General features: G+C 36.0%; 7 protein-coding genes and 2 non-coding genes across 17 annotated transcripts in view; 6 read left to right on the top strand and 3 right to left on the bottom strand.

The window, feature by feature from the left end:
* Positions 1 to 949, bottom strand: LOC129567694 (ADP-ribosylation factor-like protein 2-binding protein). Its single transcript, XM_055444832.1, has 4 exons — positions 839 to 949; positions 579 to 766; positions 299 to 477; positions 1 to 160 (listed from the first exon to the last, which is right to left on the bottom strand). Exons 2-4 carry the CDS (start codon positions 693 to 695, stop codon positions 1 to 3), a joined length of 456 nt encoding a protein of 151 aa, XP_055300807.1. The 5' UTR covers positions 696 to 766; positions 839 to 949.
* Positions 950 to 1,086: 137 nt separating this feature from the next.
* Positions 1,087 to 5,631, top strand: LOC129567691 (LIM domain-containing protein jub). Its single transcript, XM_055444826.1, has 7 exons — positions 1,087 to 2,464; positions 2,524 to 2,828; positions 2,924 to 3,272; positions 3,335 to 3,651; positions 4,011 to 4,073; positions 4,192 to 4,357; positions 4,440 to 5,631. The coding sequence occupies exons 1-7, from the start codon at positions 1,858 to 1,860 to the stop codon at positions 4,679 to 4,681; spliced, it is 2,049 nt and encodes a 682-aa protein (XP_055300801.1). The 5' UTR covers positions 1,087 to 1,857; the 3' UTR covers positions 4,682 to 5,631.
* Positions 5,632 to 7,617: 1,986 nt separating this feature from the next.
* LOC129567690 (uncharacterized) lies at positions 7,618 to 8,257 on the bottom strand. The gene is made up of 2 exons (XM_055444825.1): positions 8,246 to 8,257; positions 7,618 to 8,187 (listed from the first exon to the last, which is right to left on the bottom strand). Exons 1-2 carry the CDS (start codon positions 8,246 to 8,248, stop codon positions 7,732 to 7,734), a joined length of 459 nt encoding a protein of 152 aa, XP_055300800.1. The 5' UTR covers positions 8,249 to 8,257; the 3' UTR covers positions 7,618 to 7,731.
* A 1,056-nt stretch (positions 8,258 to 9,313) lies between these two features.
* LOC129567684 (probable RNA helicase armi) lies at positions 9,314 to 14,319 on the top strand. The gene is made up of 8 exons (XM_055444810.1): positions 9,314 to 9,588; positions 9,664 to 11,781; positions 11,893 to 12,303; positions 12,451 to 13,028; positions 13,119 to 13,406; positions 13,476 to 13,647; positions 13,761 to 13,890; positions 13,955 to 14,319. Exons 2-8 carry the CDS (start codon positions 10,917 to 10,919, stop codon positions 14,070 to 14,072), a joined length of 2,562 nt encoding a protein of 853 aa, XP_055300785.1. The 5' UTR covers positions 9,314 to 9,588; positions 9,664 to 10,916; the 3' UTR covers positions 14,073 to 14,319.
* A 741-nt stretch (positions 14,320 to 15,060) lies between these two features.
* On the top strand, positions 15,061 to 15,133 carry Trnar-acg (transfer RNA arginine (anticodon ACG)). The gene has a single exon. It is a non-coding gene; the product is annotated as a tRNA-Arg (tRNA).
* A 652-nt stretch (positions 15,134 to 15,785) lies between these two features.
* Trnar-acg (transfer RNA arginine (anticodon ACG)) lies at positions 15,786 to 15,858 on the bottom strand. Its single transcript has one exon. It is a non-coding gene; the product is annotated as a tRNA-Arg (tRNA).
* Positions 15,859 to 16,330: 472 nt separating this feature from the next.
* LOC129567685 (UV radiation resistance-associated gene protein) lies at positions 16,331 to 20,142 on the top strand. Its single transcript, XM_055444811.1, has 5 exons — positions 16,331 to 16,943; positions 17,144 to 18,903; positions 18,996 to 19,070; positions 19,188 to 19,532; positions 19,683 to 20,142. Exons 2-5 carry the CDS (start codon positions 17,147 to 17,149, stop codon positions 19,843 to 19,845), a joined length of 2,340 nt encoding a protein of 779 aa, XP_055300786.1. The 5' UTR covers positions 16,331 to 16,943; positions 17,144 to 17,146; the 3' UTR covers positions 19,846 to 20,142.
* A 202-nt stretch (positions 20,143 to 20,344) lies between these two features.
* LOC129567686 (MTOR-associated protein MEAK7) overlaps positions 20,345 to 26,892 on the top strand; it is an 11,206-nt gene continuing 4,658 nt past the window's right edge. The window contains exons 1-2 of one of the 8 annotated variants that reach the window (XM_055444817.1): positions 20,345 to 20,794; positions 20,884 to 21,157. The gene's annotated coding sequence lies outside the window, so the exon portion shown is untranslated. The remainder of the gene's footprint in view (positions 20,795 to 20,883; positions 21,158 to 26,892) is intronic. The other 7 variants (XM_055444820.1, XM_055444819.1, XM_055444812.1 and 4 more) reach the window with 7 other exon arrangements.
* Positions 21,171 to 26,892, top strand: part of LOC129567689 (transcription elongation regulator 1-like) — a 7,489-nt gene continuing 1,767 nt past the window's right edge. The window contains exons 1-5 of one of the 2 annotated variants that reach the window (XM_055444823.1): positions 21,171 to 21,474; positions 21,528 to 25,150; positions 25,209 to 25,431; positions 26,527 to 26,559; positions 26,651 to 26,883. In XM_055444823.1, the coding sequence (XP_055300798.1) occupies positions 25,112 to 25,150; positions 25,209 to 25,431; positions 26,527 to 26,559; positions 26,651 to 26,883 (528 nt within the window). In that variant the 5' untranslated portion in view covers positions 21,171 to 21,474; positions 21,528 to 25,111. Of the gene's footprint in view, positions 21,475 to 21,527; positions 25,151 to 25,208; positions 25,432 to 26,526; positions 26,560 to 26,650; positions 26,884 to 26,892 lie in introns of those variants that run through there. The other variant, XM_055444824.1, reaches the window with a different exon arrangement.

The raw sequence follows: 26,892 nt of genomic DNA, 5'->3' as shown, positions 1-26,892 counted from the left end.
TCAGAGCTTCGTGATTTTAAAGCATTCATCGAGTGCTGAAAAATTACTCCGATTCAATTTGTACTCTTTAAAGTCCAACATCAACGATTTGAACGTTTGGAAATCACTCAATGAAAATAAAAATTCGTAGATTTCACCATCGAACTGAGTCGCTGTTGTTCTAATGAAGTCCAAAGAATTAGGTTTTAATAGAATTTTGTTTTTCATTACACATTTCAAAACAGAAAATATTTTTGAACAAAAAATGCGGGCAAAAGATCAATTTTAATCGATTTTCAAACAAATTGTGATGGCTTACCTCAGCTCAGACAGAAATGAGTCCATATCAATGTCAGGTGCAATGTTATTTAAACTGTCCAAAATAAACTCTTCAATTAATTTTGTGTATTGATTGAAGATATCCATGTAGTAAATCTTATTTTCCTCTTCATTTGTGAATAGCATGCAATTTTTCTCCAAGAATTCCGTTTGGACCTCCTTTGAAAATAAAATTACATTTCAATAACAATTGTTTATTCATAAAATGAGTTTATGTCCATAGTTTTCTCTATAATTGGTCAAGGTCAATAGGTTTTTACTTGAAATTTGTCGCTAATCACAATATCCTCAATGTGTCCAATGATACTGTTGAAATCGTTCGTAGGCGATTCACAGCCATCGACTTGTACCATATCTTCGTCTAATTCAATCTCCATCCTTAATGATTCTTAAATATGATCCAATCCCATCAATTCAAATGAACTGAAACCAACGAGCCTTTAACACACTATGAAAACAAAAGCATGTAAAGTGCATGAGAAAAATGCACCATTCAGCTGTTTATAGAAACAAGCGTTACCATTAGCAACACAAACAGATCATCAATCATAATTCATATGATGAACGCTTGAATTTCTTCGATTCATTTTTTTCATGTTGAAACAAATTTAAAGGAAAAATGCATTTTTTTACCTAAGATAAGAATCTAAATTACAAAATACCACAAAAAATGCATCAGTTAAGGCTTGTTTGAATTTCAAACACAAAATAAATGCAAACAACAATGAACCCCAATGCATTGAACGTGAACGGACCATTATGTGCATAGAAACGTAAATGTCAGAACGGTTGGTATAGGCGAATGCCACTCTGTTTGTCTCTTTCGTATGGTGCTCTGTCGTGCAGCGAACAACAGCGAACGAAGAAAAAGAAGAAGAAGAGTACAGCAACAACACAAGAAAGTTATAAGATGCCAATAGAGAAAAGAATGCTGACCACCAATTGTCATTATTACGTTAAGTCACAATCACTGAAAATCACAAACAATTTTTTTTTTCGCTTAGAATTTCATTCCCAACAAAATAGATTGCCAACAATAAGAGTATGCTTTTAAGCATATTCACCACGACGAAACAAAAACAATGTTTAGTTCTTTGAAAAGGTTGTGTTAATTGTGTAAAAAAAAAGACAGATAAAAAAGAACGTCTTGGTGATTCTTTGTGGTGTCCTATGTTATGTATATATCCTGATGAACATTCCTAATCTGTGATAAATCGATTTTCGTGCACGTTTTTTTCATTCCTGTGAACTGTATGGAACATTTATTGAAACATTCAAGAATATTTTGTGTTGTATATTTTTTTTCCTGTAAAAATTCCTTTGAAATTTCGATGAATGTGCAATTGTTTATAAAATGCCTTCGAGCTAAAATTGTTTAGTTGTTTTTGTATAAAATTTCCGAAAATGATGTAATATTTTGTTTGAATCAAGTAATTATTTGAAAAAAAGGACCTAAAGTGAAGAATCGTTTTAAAAATTTATGTATTTGTAAAAAAAGAATAATATTGCACATTGTATTTTCACACGTGAATCAATAAAATGGCATCGCATCACTCACAGTCACTATCCGATCCAAATTACTTGCTTCGAATGCAAAATTTGCGATTAAATGATGATACCGCGAATAATGTATTGCCAGTGTCACATCGACGTACCAGTTCATTGAATGGTGCCGCTGAAAATGAAATCGGTTTGAATAACAAAGCACCGGTTGCCAATGCAATTCGAATGCCCCCATCGGACGATGACTACAAGCTATATGATCAGAATAAATTTATTACCGCATCGAAATTGACAGGGCCAAAATTACAATCGCCCAAACATCAAGTGAATGTGGCTAAAGGACCGACGGTTTATCGTAATAACGCAAGTCCAACGCATTCGATTTCACAGCAATCAGTGTATGAGAATATTGACTATTACAATCCGGCGATTCCGGTGACACAACAGCCATTACCGCCACCTCCGCCGGCTTATAGCCACTATGTGTCGAGTATGAGTAAGCCAAGCATCGGCTGCGGCACCTATGAAGTCATCGGAAATAAAATCCAATCGAATGGCAGCTCATTGAACCGTTTCACTCACACGCCGCAGCCTGACGACAGTGATCCGTCGCACATTTATGAAAATTTGGGCAATGTTTCCAGTAAGTTTCGATTGACAGATTTCATTTTCATAAAGCAAATTAATGTGATCTTCTTACAGCTGCACCACGGGCTAAATCCAATATTCCACCTCCACTACCGGCAAAGCCGAAACAGTCGATGTACGCACAAATCAGCGGAGATACATCAGGAACGTATGTTCAGCCGCAGTCAATATTGCCACCAAGCTATGCTAGACAGCCACAGTCTCCCACGCATGTCGCATCACCGATAAAAACCTATGGCAACGTTGATACGGTTGGCGCGGTTAAATTACAATATTCCAATCCACGTGCCAATATTGCGAATCAATCGATTTCCAGCTCATTTGAACATCAGAAACATCCTTCGTATTTAGCAAAATTGGTAGGGTTGACTATCTGATTTGTGTATCAATCGCAGTGCGATTATCCCACGTTGTTTGAATTCAACTACATTGAATATTTCATTAATTTCCATAGCAAAACCAAGAGCCACTTCCACCATTCCCTGGGACAATGAATGTATCAATGAATCCGAACTACATCGAAGATCTAAATGGCTCTGACTATGTTTGCATGACACGTTCTACGCCACAGTCGGTGTCAAAATTGGCTTCGTTAAGTGCAGTTCCAACCGCGCATCGAGCCTCTCCAATAAACTCGACGGCAATCAACCCGACCGCCATGCAATTAACTAGTAAAAATCTACAAACTTTGCAACAAGAGCAATTAAATGCCAGCAACAGATCGCAGTTGAATCCAGTTGAAGCCGAAAAGGCCACATCCATTTCGCCAACGCCATCACAACTTAGCAGCAATTCCAATAAACGTAAGTCGAAATTAAAGAACACTCTATTCAAGGTATTTTCAATGGTGTTGTTTATGTTGTAGAAAAAGGTCTTCCGGCGAAACCATTATTGCCGTACAACGTGACACCCCGACCAGCCGGCAAAACGGAGGCCGAGCGAAAAATTGAGGAACTCACTAGGCAATTGGAAGAGGAATTGGAACGCAACGAAGAGCAAGGCGAATACTTTGGCATTTGTCATACTTGCGGCGAAAAAGTGACCGGCGCTGGAGCGGCCTGTCAAGCAATGGGCAATTTATACCACACAAATTGCTTCATTTGTTGCTCGTGCGGTCGAGCACTGAGAGGAAAAGCATTTTACAATGTACACGGTCGCGTTTATTGCGAAGAGGATTACATGGTGAGATGAAGCGATATTTTTCACTCATTATTTCGAATAAACTTGGAAACATCCTCGTCTAATACCATTGATTTTATATGTAAAATAACAAAAAGAAACGACAAAAGTGACCTCTCGTAGCGGCGCAGTTGAAACTAACGAAACAAACACAATTGAACATGTCATTTTCATGTTCAGTGTTGGTTCTGTTGTTTACCGTATAGCCGGAGAGAGATGTCTACAGCTTAGTGGCGTTGAATGACATTCAACACCCATGCTTGGAAAGCAAATCAAAATTTTCGGAGTTGATTTCCAAAAATATGAACGGTTCAATCGAATAACCTGATTTTAATAAGCAATATCTTTGATCCAATTCACAGTACTCCGGTTTTCAACAAACAGCAGAGAAGTGTGCCATTTGTGGACATTTGATCATGGAAATGGTGAGTGGACATTGGATTGAAATAATTATAACCATCCAAAGATTTTAGGTTAAGTTGGGAGCATTTATGCTCTTTTATCACTTCAACTTTATCAAATGCTTCCATTTTTGGCAAACAGATTCTGCAAGCGATGGGTAAATCATATCATCCTGGTTGCTTCCGCTGCTGTGTGTGTAACGAATGCCTGGATGGCGTTCCCTTTACTGTTGATGTGGACAATAAGATATATTGTGTGAACGACTATCATAGCATGTTTGCACCGAAATGTGCCAGCTGTGGCAAAGGTATGAAGCTCAACAAGTTGTTTTTCCAATTGTCGACAAAATTTACAAAGATAATGATGATTTTTTTCTCCTTCTTCCGCAGGAATAACACCAGTTGAAGGTACTGAGGAAACGGTTCGTGTGGTGTCAATGGACAAAGATTTCCACGTTGACTGTTATGTGTGTGAGGATTGTGGTATGCAGCTAACTGACGAGCCGGAATCGAAGTGTTATCCATTTGAAGGTCACTTGATGTGTCGAACATGTCATTTACAACGAATTTCCATGAATCCGATTATGAGTCAAAATGAACCCGTTTGCGCCACTTATCAATACATGGGCTAATTTTTATACTATTTTTAAAATAATTCGTGAAAATAATTCACGAACAAATACTGATCAGAGTCAGTAAATCCATGGCAACCGACATTTTACTCTATTGAATGTATTCGATTTTGCATTATTTCCGAATTTTATACAGCTAATTGTATTGAAGTCTAACGATAAAAAACCAAATTTTACTACATCCCCTTTTTTGATAAATCATATTCGTGATCACAACTAATGGCGCTACAAAAAGCGTATGCTGCACAATATGAATGAATAAATGCACATGTCGACAATCGCGATGTTCTGATGATGAACCGGAAATCGACTGTTTGATATGAGAACAATTTTTTTTTCCAAACCAATGCGAATTTTTCATACATTAATTCAAAATTGACAAATACACAAAGTTTAATCGCCAACCTAACGAAAATAACGCTTGAAAATTTAAAGTCAAAACAAAAATTTTATGTTGATATTTACAAAAGAAACTGAATTTTTAATTTCATTTCGATCCTAAAATTGCATACGCTTCAATTGAGTTGTCAAATGGGAAGACAAGGAATTGAAGCGATTGATTCGAGTGTCGAAGATTATGATACTAATTTTGCCTTTTATTAAGTTATAAGATGTTCTTCATTCGACGAGAGAATTCAACATGTGAGATTGATTTATTGATTGATTCAGTGACTGTGTACATTTCCCTAAGCAATAGCATCAGAATCATAGTGTATCGTCCTGGCAAGACAAAGAATAGAAAATTTTGCTTCAGGCTAGTAGATGCAATAATTTAGATGCAAAGGGACTGAGAGGTGTGTAATTTTATATTCATTTTCATGTTTTAGTTTGTAATATTTATGCCACTTTATTTACCGCATAGCCATTTTATATACAATTTAATACATACCTAGCAAATAATTAAACAAATTATTGAACTTTTAATCGAAATAAATGGGCATGAAATCGAATCATGTATGAGTCTTTTTAATTCAGGAAATTTTATTGGAAATACTAGGCTGATTGAAAAGTCCCAGGCCTGATGTATAAGGGACACCACAAATAAATAATCCATATCATTTTCAGAAACTGTAATCTTTTTTTGGAATTCACGCCAAATTTGAGCCAAATCCGACCATCAGTTCCTAAGTTATAGCACTTTGAATGAAGGTACTTGTGAGTTTTTCAAAATAATAAAAAAACTGCATTTATGTTGACAATTTGGCACATGTATTTCAGAAGAAAAACAAATAGATATATCAAATTCATACTGGGATTAGTTTATGGTGTCCCTAGACTTTCGAAATCAATCATGAGATAAGGAGGAATTGGATTTATGCATAGCCATAAGAGCGATTTTGTCGATAAGCCTCTAAATTGTTTGAAATATGTGGTTTTGGAAGAAATCATTGCCAAAATCTATTAAGTGATATCGAAATTCACAAATATGGCAGTGCATACATTTGCTAAGGCCATAGGGCAACTAACTCAAGCTATAGTTTGAATTTTGCATGGTTATATACATATTTAATATTCAATCGAAAAAGTCTTGCCGCATTTTTGGTTTTGGAGCAAAATAAACAACTATTCAAGGATTCGAAGCCCTGTTCAAAGCTGTAAAAGCAAAATATGAATAGGTTTCTGCCTTCATATATTGAAATTAATGTCTCTTGAGTTCATTTGAATAGATGCGGGCCAAAATTTATGCTTAGAAATCTCAAGAGAGGGCTCGAAGCGGCTAAAGTCGAAAAATATGACTCTGGGCATTATTGGTCGGAATAAGCATAAAATAATTATCATAAACCATTCAGACAAAGTCAAAAACGACAGAAAAACGATATTAGCACCATTTTAGATCTATTGTAATGCAAACAATTAATAAAAAGTTGCCATTTTGGTGGAGAAAACGGTGTTGTTCAAATGCGAGTTTCACCCAGGTCGAAGAATTGTTTATATGGTGATAAAAGTGAAAGAAATAGGTTCCAATTTGCTTCATCAACCATTGTTATTTTTTGGTCTGATCTTTCTCTGAACTCTTCAAGTGAATATACTTAAATACAACGCACCAGAAGAAAGTTATACTGTTTAAACGGCAAAATTAGAGCATTTTCGGGAGTATTCAACTCGCATGACTATAAACAGCGAACTGATGGTCGGATTTGGATGAAATTTGGCGTGAATTCCTAAAAAAGATTACAGTTTCTGAAAATGATATGGATTATTTATTTGTGGTGTCCCTTATACATCAGGCCTGGGACTTTTCAATCAGCCTAGTATATATATTGAAAGTGTATTTTTCTTCAGCAACTTGTAAGAATGTTAGCGGTTTCTTATTATCTCCCTCCTATCTTAATATACAGTTACATCTGAGTTTATAAGTTCAGTTAAAACCAATTGGAACAATGAAATATTGCACGGGGACTATTTCAATTCATTTTTAGGAAGATTCATGGAGCTGTTACTTGAATAAAAAAAATGGATATAACTTAAAGTGTAAAAGAACATTGTTTTCAGTTAAAAATATATTTTCAAAGACATTGATAATTTTGTTCGTTAGGAGTTTTTTTTTAAACAAATGTTCAAGTCTTCGTTTCAACTGCGTCTTCTAGATGGTTTCAGGGTTTAAATCGGTCGATATCATCGAAATTACCTTTTCTGAAATGTTGAAAATACAAATCATTGCTTTAGAAAAATAAAGTTAACTAAATACAACAGATATGCATTGGAGAATTGAAATAATGAAGAATATTATAAACTTTTCAAAGATTGTGATGTACTTTCTGAATGAAATTTACCCATCAGTTGTAGTTTCGATGGCACGAACAGTGCTCAATGAGATGCAAACGAAGAGAAAAATATAAAAACCTAGGGGCATTTCACTCGCATTCGAATACATGATCATTCGTGTACGAATCCTGCATTCGCAAAAAACAGTATAAGTATTTGCATTCGCACCATGTATTCGTACTGCCGCGCGAGCATTCGCGCGACTCCGCATATGAAACGTATTGAAACACTCGCACATGTATTCGTCGCGAATGCGCTCAGTTGCGATGAAGTGTCAAACACAGTCAAACATGTGGAAAGATGTCAGACGTGTTTGAAAAATTACAACGTGCATTAGGTGAATCTCTACCAGAAATTTTACAATTAATTCTCACACATTCTGGATTTAATACAGAAAGCGCATTAGCTACGTTGAATACAAGCATTTGCGGTCGCAGGTGTCCGATTTTTTGCAAATTTGTTTCCGTTTGATTACAATTCTTGATTAACTGTGGCAACTGGATGATAAGCAATCGGTGACCCGGTTTAAATTTAAAATGATTCACATTCTCGTATGATGTTTCTTTGAGAATTTCTGGGTTTTCAATGACATAGTTCCCGATATCCATAATAGCATCGTTGTCAATGGACATTAGAGATGATTCATTTTCAAATGCACAGAATTCCAGGATTTTAATAATATCGGCCGAAATTTTTACATTCAAATATTTTTCTAATTTGAAAATAACATTTTCCAGTCCCTAAAATACAAAACACAACTTAAATTGATATTAAATTTGTATCGAAATAACTATTTACCATTTTGGTGAACTAATGTAAACAATGTAGTCGCAACGATTAACACAACAAATCAATATAGATCTGTCAAGTGCATTCGCATTCGCGCAGCAATATTCGGACGTATTTGCTAATGCGCCGTATAGATACATTAAATGGTTATTCGTACGAATGCGAATATTCGGCACGAATATCAGTATTTGCGAGTGTTTATATTCAAATGCATGGCAAAGTATTCGCGCATTCGTACGAATAGCAGTATTCGCATAGAGTGAAATCCCCCTAGATAAAAACAGATTTTGAAATTCATTTTCGATCATCCGAGTCTTTGCTGTTCAATGTTCAACTGAGACTGAAATGCATTGCTGATGAGAAATTATTCATGTAAGCAAAGCGTACGATCGTTTTGCCAACAAGTCATTTTTCCGAAAGTCCTTATCAATATGATCAGTAAAATACGTTTTGCACAATCTAATTTTACATAATCAAAACTAGTTTAGCGCTTATCAGCTGCTGGTTTGCTGCTCTCATACCACATTACTTGATTAAATGTTCTCACAAAGGAATTGATTGGGGATTTACATATACGGATGGTCGCTGTATACGGGTATTTTTAAATGCTTCGAGTGGCAATCTATCGCTGTGATGAAATACGAGGTAAATGAATGAAAGTCACCATTTGTGATAAATCTTTTATTCAAGTCTGTGACGATGGAAGCGATGAACAAAACTGTTTGGACCAACGGTACGGAATCAGTGAATTCACTAAAAAAATTGAACAAAGTATTCTTCTGCGTAAAATATTTGAACGAAAGATATGAAAAAATCATCGTGTTGTAGCTGTGTATTATGATAGATTTCATTCGATGAGCTATTTCTAATTTGGAGTATAGAAAAAAGCTTCTATTTGGAAGCTCGACAAAAGCTTAGTTCTGTTCTAGCCAAACAGATTACAAACACTATCACCGCCAAGAATCAGCGTAACTAAAGTGAAGTTATTCATCATAGTTGTTGCCTTATGAATTACACATTTCCTAAACAGCGATAAAGCACCGGCTTATAAAACAAAACATACGATACCAAACAGCCAGTGTGAAACGAACTGTTTGCATTCGGACGTTACATTTTCTAGTCCCAGGCAAAATGAGTTTTGTAGTGATTTTTTTTTCCATTCCTGATGCATTTTACGACATTCACTGACGAAAATTGCAACAGAAAATATAAAAATACACGAAAACAACAAGATGCATTCGCAGCGCACTCGCAACAGTTAACTGAAGTAGCACAAAAGAATGGCTATTTTGATGCTGAAATTGTACCGGTTCCAATTTCAAGCCGCACCGGAGATACGTTATTTGACAAAGGTAAAGAAATTCACGTTTTCCTAGGTTTTTCAGGTTTTAACGAATGGAAGTAATTCATTTTATTGATGTTAATAGATGAATACCCAAAGCATGGAACAACCGTCGAAAAACTTGCCAACTAAAACCCTGTTTCGAAGAGAATGGATCAGTCACTGCTGGCAATGCATCCGGAATCAATGATTCAGCGGCTGCCGTACTTTTGATGTCACAAGTGGAAGTACAAAAACGATGTGTAACGCCTTCGGCGCGCATTGTTGCTTTCGGTCAAGGCGGTGTCAATCCATGGGAATGTGCACGGCCGCTGCAGTAGAAGTCAGTGTGCTCTTTTTGGTGTCTTTGATCCTTTTGATCGCGTACTGTTTGTCAATTCTGTTGTCTTTTATTTTCAACACCTCACCAAAACCAACTTCACTCAAAACTTTTTCGACAACAAAGTTGTCGAATGATCTGTTTAGACTCCGGAGTAGCGGATGCTCGGTCATTACTGAAACACTACGGGCTAAATTGCACTTTGAAACGAAATCAGACGCTTGGTACGAGGGCACGTCAATCGATTCAATCAATTCAGCCACAGCAACTATGTCTCTTTTGTCAGACGTTAACAAAGTCCGTGCATCTTCACTTCGTTTACGTGTTCTCGTCATACGTTGTTCTAACGAATTATAAATGCAATTGATTAAAAGAAGATATAATACAGACATAGTTCGATCAAAAACTGATTTTCACCTACAAAGAAGAGTTTAGGCTTCATTTACATTGCTTCCACTAGATGGTATGCAGTTCGAAATATACTGGTATGAAATACTTCAATCGTGCACACATAGCGACGAAATGCATAGTCCAAGGAAAAAAATGACAGGTCTTAAACAAAATTTACACACATTAAAACATACGATCGACCGTGGTCCAGAACGCGGCGAATTTTGAGGCATTTGATCCAGTGGCACAACAAATGATAGAGCGAGAGATGCCAAAGTCACAGTATCCATCATAGAAAGTGCAACATGTAATCCGAAGAAGTTTGTTTACATACTTTGATTAAAACAAACAAATAGCTGATGTTGGCACAACTCCGTTTGATATGTGCTTCATAAGAACTTTACATTGAAAGAAACTGTGCACAAGCATTTGTGTTAGTGAATATCAGCTGCTGTTACGTACGCTGTTCATTTCTATTCATATATATTCGAACAGTTGCTTGCGTTCTTTTCAACCGAAGTGTTCACATCGCGAACATCAACCAGTTTGATTTGGATTTTAGCAACGGATATTGGTACGATAATAATTCAATTGCTTAATTCGAGAAACAGTAAGAAAACAAGAAGAAAATGTTTAAAAGTAATCTAGACAACAAAGCTACTGCCACTGAGAATAATACTCAAAAGGATCTTAAAATCGGTGTAAAAAACAAAGTGAAAAAAGAAACCGAAGAGAAAATTAAAAGTGTCATCCAAAAAGTGGAAGTGCCAAAGCTTGAGAGAGAAGTCTTTCGAGTTGATGTGCCAAAAGATGATTGGATCAAGGAATTTCGTCGACAGCATCCGCGTACGATTGAAGTCGATGACAATTTAACCATCAAATTCGATCGCGATCAATGCGATAAATCGGTGGAAATTTTCATTCGAAACAATGCTTGGAAGCCATTCTATTTGGAATCCATTCACATCGATTTGGCGTCGGTTAGTGTACGTGGTGATGTTTGCACAGCAACAATTGAACCAAGGCACGAAATGTCGATCATTTTGGATGCTCGCTTTGTACCGGACAGGTGCGTAAGTGTAGCCCGAGTTGTCTTTCACTTCAAGAATATGGGAATTGTACGACGATCGATTGGTATATCCTATCATAAGAAAGGACCCACCATTCAAAGGAGCCTGTATGAACCACCAGATGATTTGATGGAATTGATTTGCCTCGAAAGAAATATCTCGCAATCAAAAGTACTTGATTTTCTCGATGCCCGAGTGCCTGCGGTCGATGACGATTATGCAGGACACTTTCACAGCTTACTGTATTTGGAGGAGATTGGATTGACTAAGGCATTTAAAGACATGTACAATCGAGGAAATGCGCATTTTGGTACGACTTTGGTTTCCAAGCAAAATGGACGAGAGATCCGTGAAAAGTACGAGCGAGGTGTTTACGATTTGACTGTAAATGATCTATTTGAAACACGACCGTCACTTCAAATGGGTGAGTAATGGATATTTCAATATTTTGTTCTTTGCTCAATTCAACATTATTTTCTGGATGAAAATTTACCTTCGTCGAAAATTTCGTTCATTGAACAAAACAAAATTGCAGGTGACAAATTGACCGTGAGAAAGCAGTCCAAACCAAATATCAGCTACGAAGGTGTCATCATTGACATCAAAGAAGTGGACCTAATCGTTGTTAAATTCGACGATGATTTCGTTAAAACTTTCGATCATTCAGCATATTCGATTGAATTTTCTTTCTCGCGTTCATATGCCATACGCCAACATTTTGCTATTGACTTAGCACTTGAATTGTTTGGATTGGACATTCTGATGCCGAATGAAATTAGTTTACGTGGCGCACCACTGTTGGGTGAAAATGACGAAATGGTACAGCAAACACATGGGAAGAAACTTTCCTGGTTCAATGAACATTTGAACAAGCAACAAAAACAAGCCGTTCAACAAATCATCAGAAGCGATTTATTGAATCCATATTTGATTTTCGGACCGCCTGGTAAATATGTTTGGATTTCTTTTTTCACTTGAATCAACCATAAACAATTTACCAGACGAAAAATCGTTGAAATTTGGAACCAAACATTTCTTAGATGTTTTTTATTGTTTGATTTTAAAAAAATACCTTTAAAATTAAAATTCATAGGAACTGGAAAAACGACGACACTTGTTGAAATCATCTTACAACTGTTGGCATTGGGCAAAGAATTTAAAATTCTAATTTTAACCCAAAGTAACAGCGCATCAAATCTCATCACACAGCGTTTGGCTCAATCGAAGTTTCTCGATTCGGACAGTTTGCTACGCTTGATATCTTACAATTACTCGAGTCGAAGCGATGTTATACCAAAAGACATTGAAGAGTACAGTAAAACCATTGACGATTTGGTCGATGGAGGAAAACAGATGAAGCTTTGTAAACTTTTAGAGACCGTTAAGAGCTATCGTGTTGTGATCGGAACATTTGCAAACATTTCCAAATTACTTGAATCGCGTTCGCTGCGCAATCATTTTACGCATTCAGTAATCGACGAAGCGGGTCAGTGCACCGAACCCGATGTACTTGTACCAATGGTGTTGATTGGTAAAAGAGGTCAAACCATCATGGCTGGTGATCCGATGCAAATGCCTCCGCTGATCATAAACCGACATGCAAATAACCGTGGCCTGGGTGTGTCAATGCTTGATCGTCTAATCAAAAGCTACTCAAATTTTAACAATGACGTAAGTACACTTGAACACTTATACGCACAAAAAATTCTCAATCCAAAACCATTTGAATAAAAAAATCGTTTTGTTTTCTCCGGTTTTCAGGATGCGGGACATAAGAAAAACTTTGGTCCATGTTTGATTTCGAAATTGGATCTAAACTACCGTTCATTGCCATCAATTTTGGAATATCCCAATACACAGTTCTACAACTCTGAGCTAATTCCAACGATCGATGCCGAAAGCAGTCGCGAGGCCAAACTGCTGAAGCATTTGGATGGCATTTTTAAAGAAATCGAGAAACCAGGCGCATATGGCATTCATTTTATCAATGTTGACGGCCGTAATGAGAAACGGGAAACATCATGGTTCAATGTTGCCGAAGTTACAGTGGTAAATAAGGCTAAAAATTTAATTATGGCGTAACAAAGAAAACAATCCAATGAATTCCAATTGAAATAGACCAAAGAAATCGTGGACAGACTAATGCAGGTGAAGAATAATGCAGATGAATTCATTTTGAATGAAGAGGACATCGGTATCATCACTCCGTATTTTCTCCAATTCAAAGCTCTTAAACGTAGACATGAAAAGAGGCCAAATATCATGATTGGTACGGTTGAAGATTTTCAAGGTAATTTCGTTTCGTTCATTTTTTCTCTTGAAAACCATTTCAATTCATGATTATCCTCGAAATTGTTTTCACGTATGATTTTTAACATATTTGTATTATGTTTTTTTGTGAAGGATTAGAACGAAAGGTCATTCTGATTTCAACCGTTCGAACATGTCCTGCCGCAGCAATTGTCGATGTAGATAGACAATTGGGTTTTGTTAAATGCCCAAATCGCATTAATGTGGCCACGTCACGTGCACGGTAATTTTTCAAAAAGAAAGAAAGATAGCATTTTTCAACTCGAATTTTTTTTCCGCAATTTCAGTGTGATGGTTATCGTGGTTGGAAAAGCGGATTTATTATCACGCGACAAACATTGGCATGCATTAATCGCTGGATGCAAGGAGAACCACACATATCGAGATTCGATCATGATTCAATAAATTTTGAGACAAGTCGTGTGCACGTATATCACTACGTTTAATTTGAAATGCGACGTTTTTCGAAATGAAAATTCCTAACAAATATCCACATCGACCAACAAAAACAAAACTGTTCAAGTCTTAAAACAAAGCATATTCAAAGCGATATTCTACATCAAACTCATTGTAATACATATTATCATTGTGATCACAATTGAAGCATGAAAATAAAATAAAAACATCGCCAACCGGTTGTTATCACAAGAAACATGAAAAACCGTTAAAAATTTCGATTCACAATTTGATCTGTATTCTCAAAACCAAAAAATCCAAACAATTTCTCCAAACATTGTTTGTATACATAACAATATCTGCTTTCAATTCTGCTACAGAGACGCTGATTCAGACACTCAGACCCTTGTTTCCCTCTACAGAGTTTGAATATAAATTAAACGTATTTTCATATTACCCAATGTTTACAACTTATTTGTGCAGTTCGTGACATCTCTTTTCAATTCATTCATCGAGAAAGTAAATCCATTTCATCGGTTAGCTGATTCAGAAATTGGCGCGAAAAAATGTTTGAGCTATTTTCAATTGAGTGTTTACAGAAGCAGATGTTTTTTTTGGCATCGATGCTTTCATTGGAAATGCTTTCGAGTTTGTTTATATTTTTACGCAAAAAATGGCATAAACATGACAAAGAGCCAAATTTTCTCACGCTTCGAAAATATAGTCACCAATGAAACAGTGACATCGAATTCAATTCCGAAAAATTGTCCACATCATTCAAATATTTTGCATGCAAAAAACAACATCCTAATGAAAATATACAAAGCCGCTTGATATGGAGCATGAGAGCGCATTTCATATGCTGGTGCTAAGCATACCGAACAACACACGATGTGATTGTACTCGGTATAATAGACTGAAGTCGCATGTGTGTTCAACATTCTTTACAGTGCCACGTCACTGTTTCATCTTCTATTCTGACTCATTCTAGGTATGTGGGTCCGTGGCGCAACGGATAACGCGCTTGACTACGGATCAAGAGATTGCAGGTTCGAATCCTGCCGGACTCGAGAATCTTTTTTTTTCTCTTTTTTCTAACCATTTTTTTACTTTGCTTTTTTATGCATTTCCCTGCGTGTTTTCCAAAAAAAAAAATTAAGCTGAAAAGTGTGGAATAACTCGTTATCTTGGTGGTTATCATAACAATAAGTGTTGCTGATAACAAAATGAACAACTTTGTATTAAATAGACCTTATCTCTTGTGAAAAAAAAATGACTGACTGACTTTAGATTCAGTTGACTTTAGTTGATTGAATTTATGTTTTTGTATGAAGAAAATCACTTTGTCCCAAAATAAGCAATTTATTTTGACTTGTAACTTTAAATGATTTCAGTTAACTTTGATAGACTTACACTACACGTTGTACTGAAATGTCAATCAAAGTAAGTCATTTTTGTCCGAAATTAGTATACTGACTGGTCAGGTACAATATTTGTACACGGGATCTCTATAAAATTCAACGTATCCGTTTCAATTTACACCGCAAAATAGAGAGACTTATGAACAATTTTGATTTTTACTTCATCAAGAAACTATATTCAGACTAAAAGAAAGTTTTCCGATCTTTTCAACTAGAAAATTTGAAAACCACTCAGAGAAAAGCATAAAACCAAAGAACAAGACAAATGTTTGAAAAAAAAAGAGAAAAAAAAATGATTTGTCGAGTCCGGCAGGAATCGAACCTGCAATCTCTTGATCCGTAGTCAAGCGCGTTATCCGTTGCGCCACGGACCCACATACCAAAACTGAGTCAGAGTGGAAGATGAAATAGCGACGCAGCGCTGGAAAGAATAGGTGTAGTCGAACATGGTGTTAAAAATAAATGCGACTTCGATTCTATCGCACTGAATACCATAGCACCGTGTGCTGTTCGGCATGCTTTGCATGAGCATACGAAACATGCTCTCATATCATTCGACTATGTCTATTTTTATAGAGACGATATATTTGCAAGCAAAATAGTCGAATGTTGTGGCAAAATTTCCTAAATTCAATTTGATTTTACTGTTTTATCGGTGATTATCAATTCAAAACTATGTTTTGTGTCCTGTTTATGCTATTCAATCCATCATCGACGAATAAATACGCATTTACAAAAGCCATAACAAACAATGGGTGTGGAGAATAGAACGAGCATGGAATTCAATTAGTATATTTTATCGATAAATTACGAAAGAATCGCAGCCTTGTTGCATGTAGTTGTTTCAATGCACAATGCACAACCAACAAAAAAACATCTGCTTCTGTAAACACTCAATCGAAAATCGCTCAAACACATTTTCGCGCTAATTTCTGCATCGAAAAGCCTAAATGGATAGACTTTTTAGATGGTTGAATCGATAAGAGATATCGTAAACTGTACAAATTAACCGTAAACATGGGGAAATATAAGAAACTGCTTTTCATTTGCATTAATTTTTTTAAAAAATTCTCATTAACATTCATTCACTTTCGAGCGGCAATGAATATCCCATGCTCGCTAGTTGCTTCGCCTATAATGTTGGTGGTACTGTGGTTAATACGGAGCGATTTTGACATTTCAAGCAGCTCCACAACACAAGTGACATTTCACTTGTCAAATGTGAATTACATGGCATTAGTTTTTTATCAAAACAAAGAGTTCGTATTTTCACTTGAGAAAAAAATTGAGAAAAATTTTCAAATTAAACAAAAACCATCGATCGATGTGAACTTTTGTTGTTCTGCGCCAAAACAGCAACGGGTTTTGTGTGTGTTGCAGCTAAAATTCCAGGGAAATAAATGCACGATTCTGTGCAATTTGGATTTTTTTCATAGCAATTCAGTGAGATTACGATGAGGTATTTATATATATAGATCGTAGATAAAAGCACTTGTGGTATTTTTGTTGTGTGTGCGTGTTTGTTGTGAACATAATTCAATTATAAACGGAATATTTTTCTTTTGTATTGTTCACTGTGATGAGACATATGTTCTCTCTTTTGCTGTGGGCTGCTATTTTTGGTGTGAATTTAAGAAAAATCTGTTTTCTTATTTACAGAACATGATTAATCGACCGCGATGTCGGGATTGGAGTCCAATTGCAACACAGCAGCTGCGTTTGCGGAACCTAATCCAAATCACGGGTCATAACATCGATGCTGAGCCAAACACTTCGATTTATTTCACATTGCATTTGACATTGATGAGTAGCCCATTTTTCACCAGTGAACCACTTGAATCATTTCGAAATGCAATTTGGGCGGAAATCAATTGCCAAAGTATTCACAAATCAACGTCACAATTTGTGGTGGTTCGTGTGTGGCAAACGAATCGTGCACGAAATGCCGAACACAGCGATACAAAACATTTACGACGACTATCATCGAGTGGTACTGTGATACTTCAAGATTCGCATCATGGCTGGAACCATTTTGAACCAATTGACGAACACCATTCGAACGATATTAGCAATGGCAAAGACAAGGTTTTGTTTGTATGGGGCGTATATTTTTCCGGTTTGGTGCCGATAACAAAGCGTTCAGAGGTTAAACTAATGGATAATGCGCTAATTTTTTACATTCACGGCGGTTTTTTCACATCGGTCGATTATTTGCTAGCCGAAAGTGTTCCCAAGCAATATAACCATTTTTACGAAACAACATCACGGAATCAGCGACAACTGCAACAGCCACCGAAATCGACACAATTCACACACAAAGGATTGCTAACGAAAAATACTACTAACAATGTAATTGCTACCAAAGGTACGACTGTCCACACAATTAACACCGCCAAAAACTGTGATAGCTTGAATGCAAGTCGAAATTATTTAAATGAGCTTGATGTCGGTGGCGGTGTTGACCGTAAGGCGATGGCCAATTCACCAAAACGACATGACAATGAGTATGTCAGTGGCAGATTATCACCGTCATGCGATGCTATCGCCAATTTGCCGCATCACAAGCAAAATCATTCAAATCAGGACGCCCAGGATCAGAGTGCCGATGAAGAGTATACATTTAGCGATCCGACCATTTTGAAGGTTCGATTTTTGGACAAGGAATTCTTCAAATGGGAAATTCGACGCAGTTATAACGTGCAAAAGTTGCTGATGCTGCAGGAGAAGCAACGCATTTACCGAAGAATGACACAGAGTGCCAACGAAGTGATGGAAAAGATATGCATGAAAAGTGCATCGTGTTTGAATTTACAGCTTATTGCTAACAAAGGAATGCTCTATCGGCCCAGAGGTAATCCATCGATTGGCCGAACGTTGAACCGTTTGTTGACGGCACAGAAAGAGCAACCCAAGCCCGAAGATTTGCTACGGGCACAAGAACTGCGACGCAAAATTGAAACCGCCAAATTTCGATGCCGATTTCTCAATATGGAACGCGATCGATACAAAGTGATACTGCGAAAATTGCACGACAAATGCACCAAACTCAATGACGAAAACATTGAAAAGGAATCGTGGCTCATGGATGACTATCGTCAGCTGAGCCGTGATTCGACATTCGAACAAAAATCACTGCATTCGAGCCGACAGAAAATATTTGAAAAGGTTAAAGAATCGCTGATACAACGACAACATCAACTGCTCGGCCAATTGCGTGATATCTATGTGATTAAAGAACATGATCGAAGTGGAATTTATGAGATTAACGGCATTTGCCTACCCAACACAGACGCACTTCGCATGTATTACAGCTCGAATCCGCCCGGCACAAACAATGCAGCCCTAAGTCTTTCCGTTGCCATTTGCTACGTTGCACATGTCGCCTTGCTATGCTCATCTGTTTTAAACGTTCCATTGAGGTGAGCCCATGCGGATCGATTTCAAAGTGATTGCATTTTTTTCCCAAAAAGTTCGAAAAACAATAATTCATTACCTTTTCTCTTTTGAACAGGAATAAAATCATCTACCAAGGAAGTGCATCGAAAATTCGTGATGATATCAAAATGCTTTCCGAACATGATCGAGAGTAAGTTTCTACTAATTGGAGTGGGAGGAGCCAAAAAACGATTTTTTTTTACAATGAACTTATTTTCAATCGAACTTTGAATCTACAATTTAATCGACTTTTCTGTTCCATTTTCAGATTTCCCCTGTATTGTCGCAACATTCCTCCAAGTGATTCGCTGCTGTACGCAGCATTTTTACTTAATCAAAATATATCACAAATAAAATTCATGTTAAACATACACGTGTCACGTGAAGACTTACGGGCAACACTTCCAAATCTTTTGGCAATATTATCGGTTGGTGATCAGACAACGGAGAGATTTTATGCGATTCAAGAATCGGCCAGTGCATCATTCCTGGCAATTGATGCACATGATGCGCCAATGTCATCCATTTCGGAAACGTCCATCGATATGATGCTATCAGTTCCAGCCAATGTGAAGGTGTATTCGACGAGTGAAGAAAATATCAATTTGCCAAGGTAAATTGTCGCTAATTACATTATTCTAAAATCATAATTTGGAAGTTTCCAACGAACAAAATATTGAACAGGATATAATTTCTCTCTCGGTCAATTCTAACTGTACACACAGCATTGCACACTAACATTCGATTGTTTTCCATTCTACAGGCAGAACATTGGTTCGTGTCGAACGCGAGGAACGAGTTTTTCGGACGATCATCTGGTGAAACGTCATGACGAGAAAGTGGATCGAACAGCAGCGTCCAATGCAACAAGCCCCCGCAAGACTTTTAGCTCAGAGCCAATTTTACCAACTGGACACATTTCATAGACAGACAGACACACCAAACGAAAGAAGAAGAAAATTGAATTTAGTTAAAAGTTTTTACAATATTTTTGTTCTACCTTCTACCCTCCTCCATCCTCTCTACTTGTGCTTGGTATTAATTCTTATTATGTTGACTTTGTCTTGAGTTGATTGTTATGTGTATTTGAAATGTATTTAATATGTACGAGCGCTATTTCAATTATTATTAAAACTGGTACAAAAGAGAAAAATAAAACCAAAACATCATAATGACAAAAAGTATATAGCAATTGAAATAAAAGTCAATTTTTTTTAACCACATTAAGATTTTATATTTACGTTTTTTCTCCATTCAATGGAAGAATGCCATAATTTTCCAAACATTTTTCGGACATCGTCAGAGTAATTTCGAAATTAGCGCTATCCAATTGACTGAGCATAATATGGTGTACGCTGTGCAGTCTGGTTGTGTGTATGTTGGACAGTGTGTATGTGTACGAACGCCATTTTCGAAAACCACTTTGACGTTTCACTAGGCAACATTTGCTGTCTCTGTCGTGCGCGCGCTCTCATTAAGCATTTCCCACACATATCGTCCAAATTTATCGATATTTTGGTGGATATGTGTACTCCAGAACGCACACTGCCCATTATATATCCATGAGCGGACGTGACGAGAGTATGTGACACATTCAGTTGTGTGTGCATTGTGTGTAAATAAGATTATACTTGAAATATCATAAATATATTGTCTATAGTTTGAAAACGGTCGACCGACGACGACGAACGATTCGACGTAATATATATTCAATTAGAATGATATGTTCATCGCAATGAATACATATATATGATAAAATAGCATAGAAATTGAATCAGTGCCATATATTTTGTTTTACTGTGGTTTTCTTCGTTCATTCATTCGCAAAATTGCACGTACAGAAGCAGTGAATTGACGACGAGCAGTTATCATTTGGTGATTTCTTTGATTGGTTGAATTGTGATTGTATTACATTATTGCGTTGCAATTTTAATAACACGTTAACTGTTTTTTTTCTGTGTCAGATAATACGCATTTAGTCCACGAGTTCGCTTGATAAGTGAAAGTATAATAATTCCGTATTAACACGAGATGAAGTGCTACTGAAAATTTACGTCAAATCGAATGAATACAAAAACCAATTATCTATCATAAATTCTACGATTTGGAAAAAAAAGAGAAAGGTTAAAGACAAACATTGAATCAAATCAAAATAATTTTTTCTAGTGTTGGTGTCTTGGATTCGTTTACGTGTATCGTTTTTTGTTGTTGTGTGAAACGTGTTTCAATGTTCGATTGGTAAGTCACCTTTTGCATTTTCCTCCTGACATTTTTTTTTGCCTTTCTTCCTATACATATATCTGAACTAACTCGTTATCAGTGTGGCTACTCGTTAGTCTTCCTATTCATCAACGAAATTATTCAAATAGCAGGGGAAAAAACAGAAATTCCAAAAAAGGCTTAAATTGCACAAATCGATTTTTATCCTCGCGATGCATATTGACATCAGCCCATAATGTTGTTGTGTTGAGTACACAACAGTGACTATAAGTACACAACGAAGAGACGAGAAAAGTGATGATGATGATGATAATAATGGAAAATCATATGTAGAAGTGAATGGCACATACCAGTGTTTGTGCGTATAACACAGAAATCAATTTTGTAGGGTATTCTCCGTTGGGAACGTGAATATAGACGTATATTTTGATGGAATTTTTTTTCCTCGGATAATGCGCATTGCGCAAAGTACATCGTTTGCGGGTATGTCGGCAAAATAAATACGACACCAATAGAGAGACAGAGACAGAGAAAGGGAAAGGGATCGGGTGAGTGCAGAAAAAAATGATATATGCTAATATCATAACTGTAATGAAATTCATCTAGATGAAATCATGAAAATGTGAATGCTTTTGTTTTAAAATGTTAAAACATTTTTAATTCTTCGACGCTAACAATGATGATGATGACGATGCACATTATCACTCATATGTGGCCTTGAACCGTTTTTTTCGTTCTGTTTTAGCTCTTTTGTTATGCTTTCTATGAGTGTCAAATCAATGCCGAACGAAATCCAACTCAACACGGAATACTGATTTTGTCGATAGGAACCCATGCATTATTCAACTTTAAATTGGATTTCGATTATACGAAATGTTTCAATGTGCTCAAAATAAATGCGGTGAAAACTTTTGACTTTGTGTTTACTGGGTAAAAACACGAAAGAAAAAAAAAATGTTTCAAAGAAGGAAGATTGATTGTTGAAGTTATTACATCATACGCTGTCTGTTCTGAATGTAATTCACTCTTTCGCCACCGAATTACCGGTATTTTCACTGAAAATTACATTCGATTTTTCCCATTCGCATTCGCACTCTCAGCAGTAACAAGTTACAAACAACATTGACCTAGACAATATTTACCGCTTTCTATGAATATTCAATGTTAACGGCTTGCATTTTAGCGGTCACTTGTTTATACTGGCCTTTCCATTCAATACCTGGAACGAAACGTGTGTTCATCGTTTTTCGGATTATTTTACATTAATCGCTTATCATTTTGACTATCGATTTATTCTATTCAGAATATTTACTGAAATTTTTCTACTGGTAATTTATACGTGCGTCAACTTTATGGCTTATTATCATTGCTTAGCCACATTGATTTATTTGAATTTACCGTTTGACTATAAAGTCTGGAACTATTTTTGAAATCAAATAATTGTTTTAGTTTTGTAAATACACACTGTAATTTCAATTTCTTCAATAAAAATGTGGAGAGTTTTAAGTGGAGGTAAAATAGCTGAAATCGAGAATCAATTGGGTGTTTAAAAGCTAATTCAGAGTTGTACACAAACATAAAGTGTCGCTCACGATGAAATCTATTTTTATAGCTCCAGCGATGTAACAAGTAAACATTTTTCCCGGTGAAAAGTGTAACTCTGAACTTGGTAACAGTTGCGTTGTTATTTGAATGAGCTACCGTAATATGGGTTTCTTTTGAGTGAAGTGGATATTTTTGGCATAGATATTGTTCATAATATTTATATTTACGACATTATCAACATTGACTCTACCGATGGCTGCGGCTGCAAAATGACCTAATACTTATTTTAGTTCGACTCGGTTGCTTGACTTGTTATTGGTCGAAAAATGGTGATAACAGGAATATATTAACATTTTCAGCAAGTTTGTGTTTGCTTCACACAACACATCCAAATCTGTTATTTTAAAATTAGTGTATGATGTAAATAAACCGTCAAACAAGTGAACTGACGGTTGTTTAGTGACTAATGTAACTAGAAAGTCGAAGAAAGTAGTGACATTTTTCGTTCGTTTATTGCTAGATGTAAATCAACTCGCGTATAAGTGTCATTGGCTACTAGTTTGATTATTCCATATTTTAGTGTGAACATTTGATTTTTTTTTTAAATATTCGATGATAATTGAACGATAGTAACAAATCCAAAGCGTGGTAAATGTTAGAAAAATTATAATTCCAATCGAAATTTTTGATTCGAAAATTGTTGTGACCGAAACTAATCTTCTAAGTTTGGTGATCCAAAATAGGTCAGTTTTTAGATCCAGTTGATTTCGGAAGGTAAATTGGGGAAGGTAAATTTGTAAAACTCGACCGACTCAGTGATGTCAGCAATACAAATCAATTGTTTTGATTTGCGTTGGTATTAGTTGTCAGTGTTAGCGTGTTGTGAATATTTGCTGTTGTGCGTGAGTGAAAGAGATTCTCTCACTCTCTCCGATGCGTTGCAATTTCGCAATGTTTGTTTGTTGTCACATTTCTTCTGTGTTATTTTCCATGCGCTACGGTTTCAGTGATTTTGTCATTTCACTCTTATACATTGGCTCGTATACCGCTCGTTCATGGTGATGCTGTACAATAAGCAGAGCTCGATTACGTTCTCTCTTTAATGCTAACAATTATGAACTCCTGATACTCTTCGTCGAAAGAACTTGATATTTTTAACCATTCATGCAAACATACTCCACTTTTTCGAAAACCACTGTGTTAAATTGAAGTATTGGGATGTACAAATGATTAGTTCTATTGATTATGTTTGCTAATACTTAAATTCAAATAAATTAATAATATTCACCAATTTGGACAAACATACTCGCCTTTTCCAACAACCAAAGACAGAAAAACATACTCCTGTTTATTGGTATTCCAAACTAACAAAATACATACTCTTGTTTAACGCAAATTAAGGTTTATGAAACATACTCGCCACAAACAGTCAAAATACTCTACTTTAACTATTTTTAAGTCGAAAGAAACTTGCTCTCTTTATCTTAAAACAAAATCACTGGAAAACATACTCGACTTTTTAAAAATATAAATCCGAAAAAAACATACACTACTCTCAATCTCACCCATAGATTTGGAAAATAAATAAGTTCTGTTCTTTCTTTATGTAAAAAAAATAATTCTGATGATGAACAAAAAGTAATATAAATATTTTTCATGTGTTCAACTATTTGTGAAAATATTTGCATTATGGTTCGATAATTCTCCATTTCCATTTGAAAATGGGACTTTCAGCATGAATCCGATTCAACGTCTTATATTTCCAGAAATAGTTGGAACTTTTTACTAAAAATTTATTATAATGCCATTCAAATGACACATAACAGCCATGCAAAAATTCATAGATGCATGTTTCTTACGTAAATTACTTACACGTCGCTCAAAATCTGAAAATTTACCAACCCAGCCATTTAAACGTTTCATATTATTCTAAAGCAATGCTTTCAATGACCGTGAATTTGGTGTTGATAACTATTTTAAATTTTAAAAAAATGCGCAATTCATATCGAAATTCTTCGAAAACTCGTTAAATAAATTTTTCTGTTGCACTGTCACTGTCACTGTCAACTTGATAAACATGTGTGTCCATATGTCGAATATAAGGAAATGCAAAAAATTGCTGCATAGCATCAATCGTTTTTGTTTCGAGAAAGCTTTTTTGCCATATCAACACAGGTACCATATGTCAATTTATTTCAAATTCTTTACCAATTTCAGAGATAACTGTCTCGGTGTAATTGAATTTTGCATTCGAACAGTTTTGAACACGTGTTGTTAAAACATGCCAATAATTTTCTAATTAAGAATAAAATGCGTAAAATTAATATGCTTCACATCTTCGAAACCTGATGTATAAAAGGCACCCAGTTCGACGGAAAATGTATCACTAGTTCTTTGTTCTTTCTGGCAAAAGCAGTACATTTCAAGATGAAAGCTATCTTTATCGCAGTTGTGGCCCTTAACTTGGTAAATTTTGATAAAAATCAAATTGATTCTGCAGCATTAAAGCAAATTGAATCTTTAGGCTGTTCTCGTAACACCTTCGCCATGTTTGCCTCTCCCTCCTCCCGGTGCTTGTCCGCTGGGACAAGCGGCAGCTAGAGGCCGTGAACTCGTCGGGGGATTATTAAACGGAATTCTAGGGGGTGTCGAAAAAGGTGTGCAAGGCGCAACTGGTGGTAATGGAGGTGCTGGGGGCATTGCGGGTGGTGCAGGAGGTGGACACACCACTGGATTGGCCACTTCAGGTAGCGATTGATTTCTCAATCGTTCGTCATATATTTTCAGCTGCATTTATCTGATTGATTGTCATCGAATAATTGATGGGTCGATTCGAATTTTCACTGTCACAAGACAAAAGACTTACATGTTAAATGCATCGAGAAATACAGCTGTCAAAAATCGGTATTTTATTAATATGTTAATAAACAACATATTTTAATAATTAATAAAAATTTTGAAACACCATATTTATTAACGTTAATAAATATAGTGCATTTTATTAACATATTAATAATTATTAGTATGGTGAATTTTCGGTTATTAATATGGTGTAGATTTTATTAAAATGTTAATAAAATCGACAACATATTGGATTTTATCCTATTCTTTCAACGGACGACATCAAAGTCTATTCAACACAGCGTTTAGATTAAGACAATCATTTATCAGGACAGAATCTCAAAAAAACGAGTCTGGAAATATTCGACATGTTTTTTGTATGAAACTTTTCTTCACAATTTTTTTGAAAAGTTTCATACAAAATTCATGTCAGTTTTTGCCAGACGACAAAATCTCGATGTAAAATGAGTCTGGAGATATTCGACATTTTTTTTGTATGAAACTTTAAAAAAAAATTGCGAAGAGAAGTTTCATACAAAAAACATGTCAAATATTTCCAGACTCGTTTTTCATCGAGATTTTGTCGTGATAAATGATTATCTTAATCTAAACGCTGTGTTGAATAGACTTTGATGTGAACATGATGTCGTCCGTTGATAAAATCGGATAAAATCCAATATGTTGTCGAATTTATTAGAATTCTAATAAAATCGACAACATATTAATAACCGAAAATTCACCATACTAATAATATTAATATGTTCATAAAATGCACTATATTTTATTAACGTTAATAAAAAATTCATTTTATTAAAATATTAATAAATTATTAATATGTTAATAAAGTGACAGCTGTATCGAGAAATAATTATGACAGTGGAACATGACGCATATTCATACAGTTGAAAGATAAACCAAGCTGAAAATGACAGACTTCGATTCAATCATACTTTTTCATTCTCACTTCGAAAATCGTTCAATTGACCAATTTTTTGATGAAGGAGGCAATAAACATGGGGATGGCAGTGCATCGGGTAAAACAAACACACTCCTTCGATCAATATTTACAAGGAGATATTGAACATTATTTTTTCTGAGCTGATGTGTTTGTATCATGGTTTATAGGTGGCGCATTAGCATCAAGCCAGGCTCAAGCCCAAGCTCAGGCTGAGGCTCAGGCTCAAGCTCAAGCCCAAGCTCAGGCTGAGGCTAAGGCTCAAGCCCAAGCTCAGGCTGAGGCTCAAGCCCAAGCTCAGGCTGAGGCTAAGGCTCAAGCCCAAGCTCAGGCTGAGGCTAAGGCTCAAGCCCAAGCTCAGGCTGAGGCTAAGGCTCAAGCCCAAGCTCAGGCTAAGGCTAAGGCTCAAGCC

This window comes from Sitodiplosis mosellana, unplaced genomic scaffold (assembly GCF_009176505.1).
Source record: "Sitodiplosis mosellana isolate CC-2019 unplaced genomic scaffold, AAFC_SMos_1.0 Smas_scaffold_12, whole genome shotgun sequence".
Lineage (NCBI taxonomy): Eukaryota > Metazoa > Arthropoda > Insecta > Diptera > Cecidomyiidae > Sitodiplosis > Sitodiplosis mosellana.
This window is presented reverse-complemented; position numbering and strand designations above follow the sequence as displayed.

Coding starts and splice junctions, on each gene's coding strand:
- LOC129567694 (XM_055444832.1), bottom strand. CDS start 695: ATGGAGATTGAATTAGACGAAGATATGGTACAAGTCGATGGCTGTGAA. Junction 478..578: donor TGATTAGCGACAAATTTCAA/GTAAAAACCTAT, acceptor TTATTTTCAAAG/GAGGTCCAAACGGAATTCTT. Junction 161..298: donor TCATTTCTGTCTGAGCTGAG/GTAAGCCATCAC, acceptor GGACTTCATTAG/AACAACAGCGACTCAGTTCG.
- LOC129567691 (XM_055444826.1), top strand. CDS start 1,858: ATGGCATCGCATCACTCACAGTCACTATCCGATCCAAATTACTTGCTT. Junction 2,465..2,523: donor AAATTTGGGCAATGTTTCCA/GTAAGTTTCGAT, acceptor ATCTTCTTACAG/CTGCACCACGGGCTAAATCC. Junction 3,273..3,334: donor TAGCAGCAATTCCAATAAAC/GTAAGTCGAAAT, acceptor TTTATGTTGTAG/AAAAAGGTCTTCCGGCGAAA.
- LOC129567684 (XM_055444810.1), top strand. CDS start 10,917: ATGTTTAAAAGTAATCTAGACAACAAAGCTACTGCCACTGAGAATAAT. Junction 13,029..13,118: donor ACTCAAATTTTAACAATGAC/GTAAGTACACTT, acceptor TCCGGTTTTCAG/GATGCGGGACATAAGAAAAA. Junction 13,407..13,475: donor ATGTTGCCGAAGTTACAGTG/GTAAATAAGGCT, acceptor CAATTGAAATAG/ACCAAAGAAATCGTGGACAG.
- LOC129567685 (XM_055444811.1), top strand. CDS start 17,147: ATGATTAATCGACCGCGATGTCGGGATTGGAGTCCAATTGCAACACAG. Junction 18,904..18,995: donor GTTTTAAACGTTCCATTGAG/GTGAGCCCATGC, acceptor TCTTTTGAACAG/GAATAAAATCATCTACCAAG. Junction 19,071..19,187: donor CTTTCCGAACATGATCGAGA/GTAAGTTTCTAC, acceptor TTCCATTTTCAG/ATTTCCCCTGTATTGTCGCA.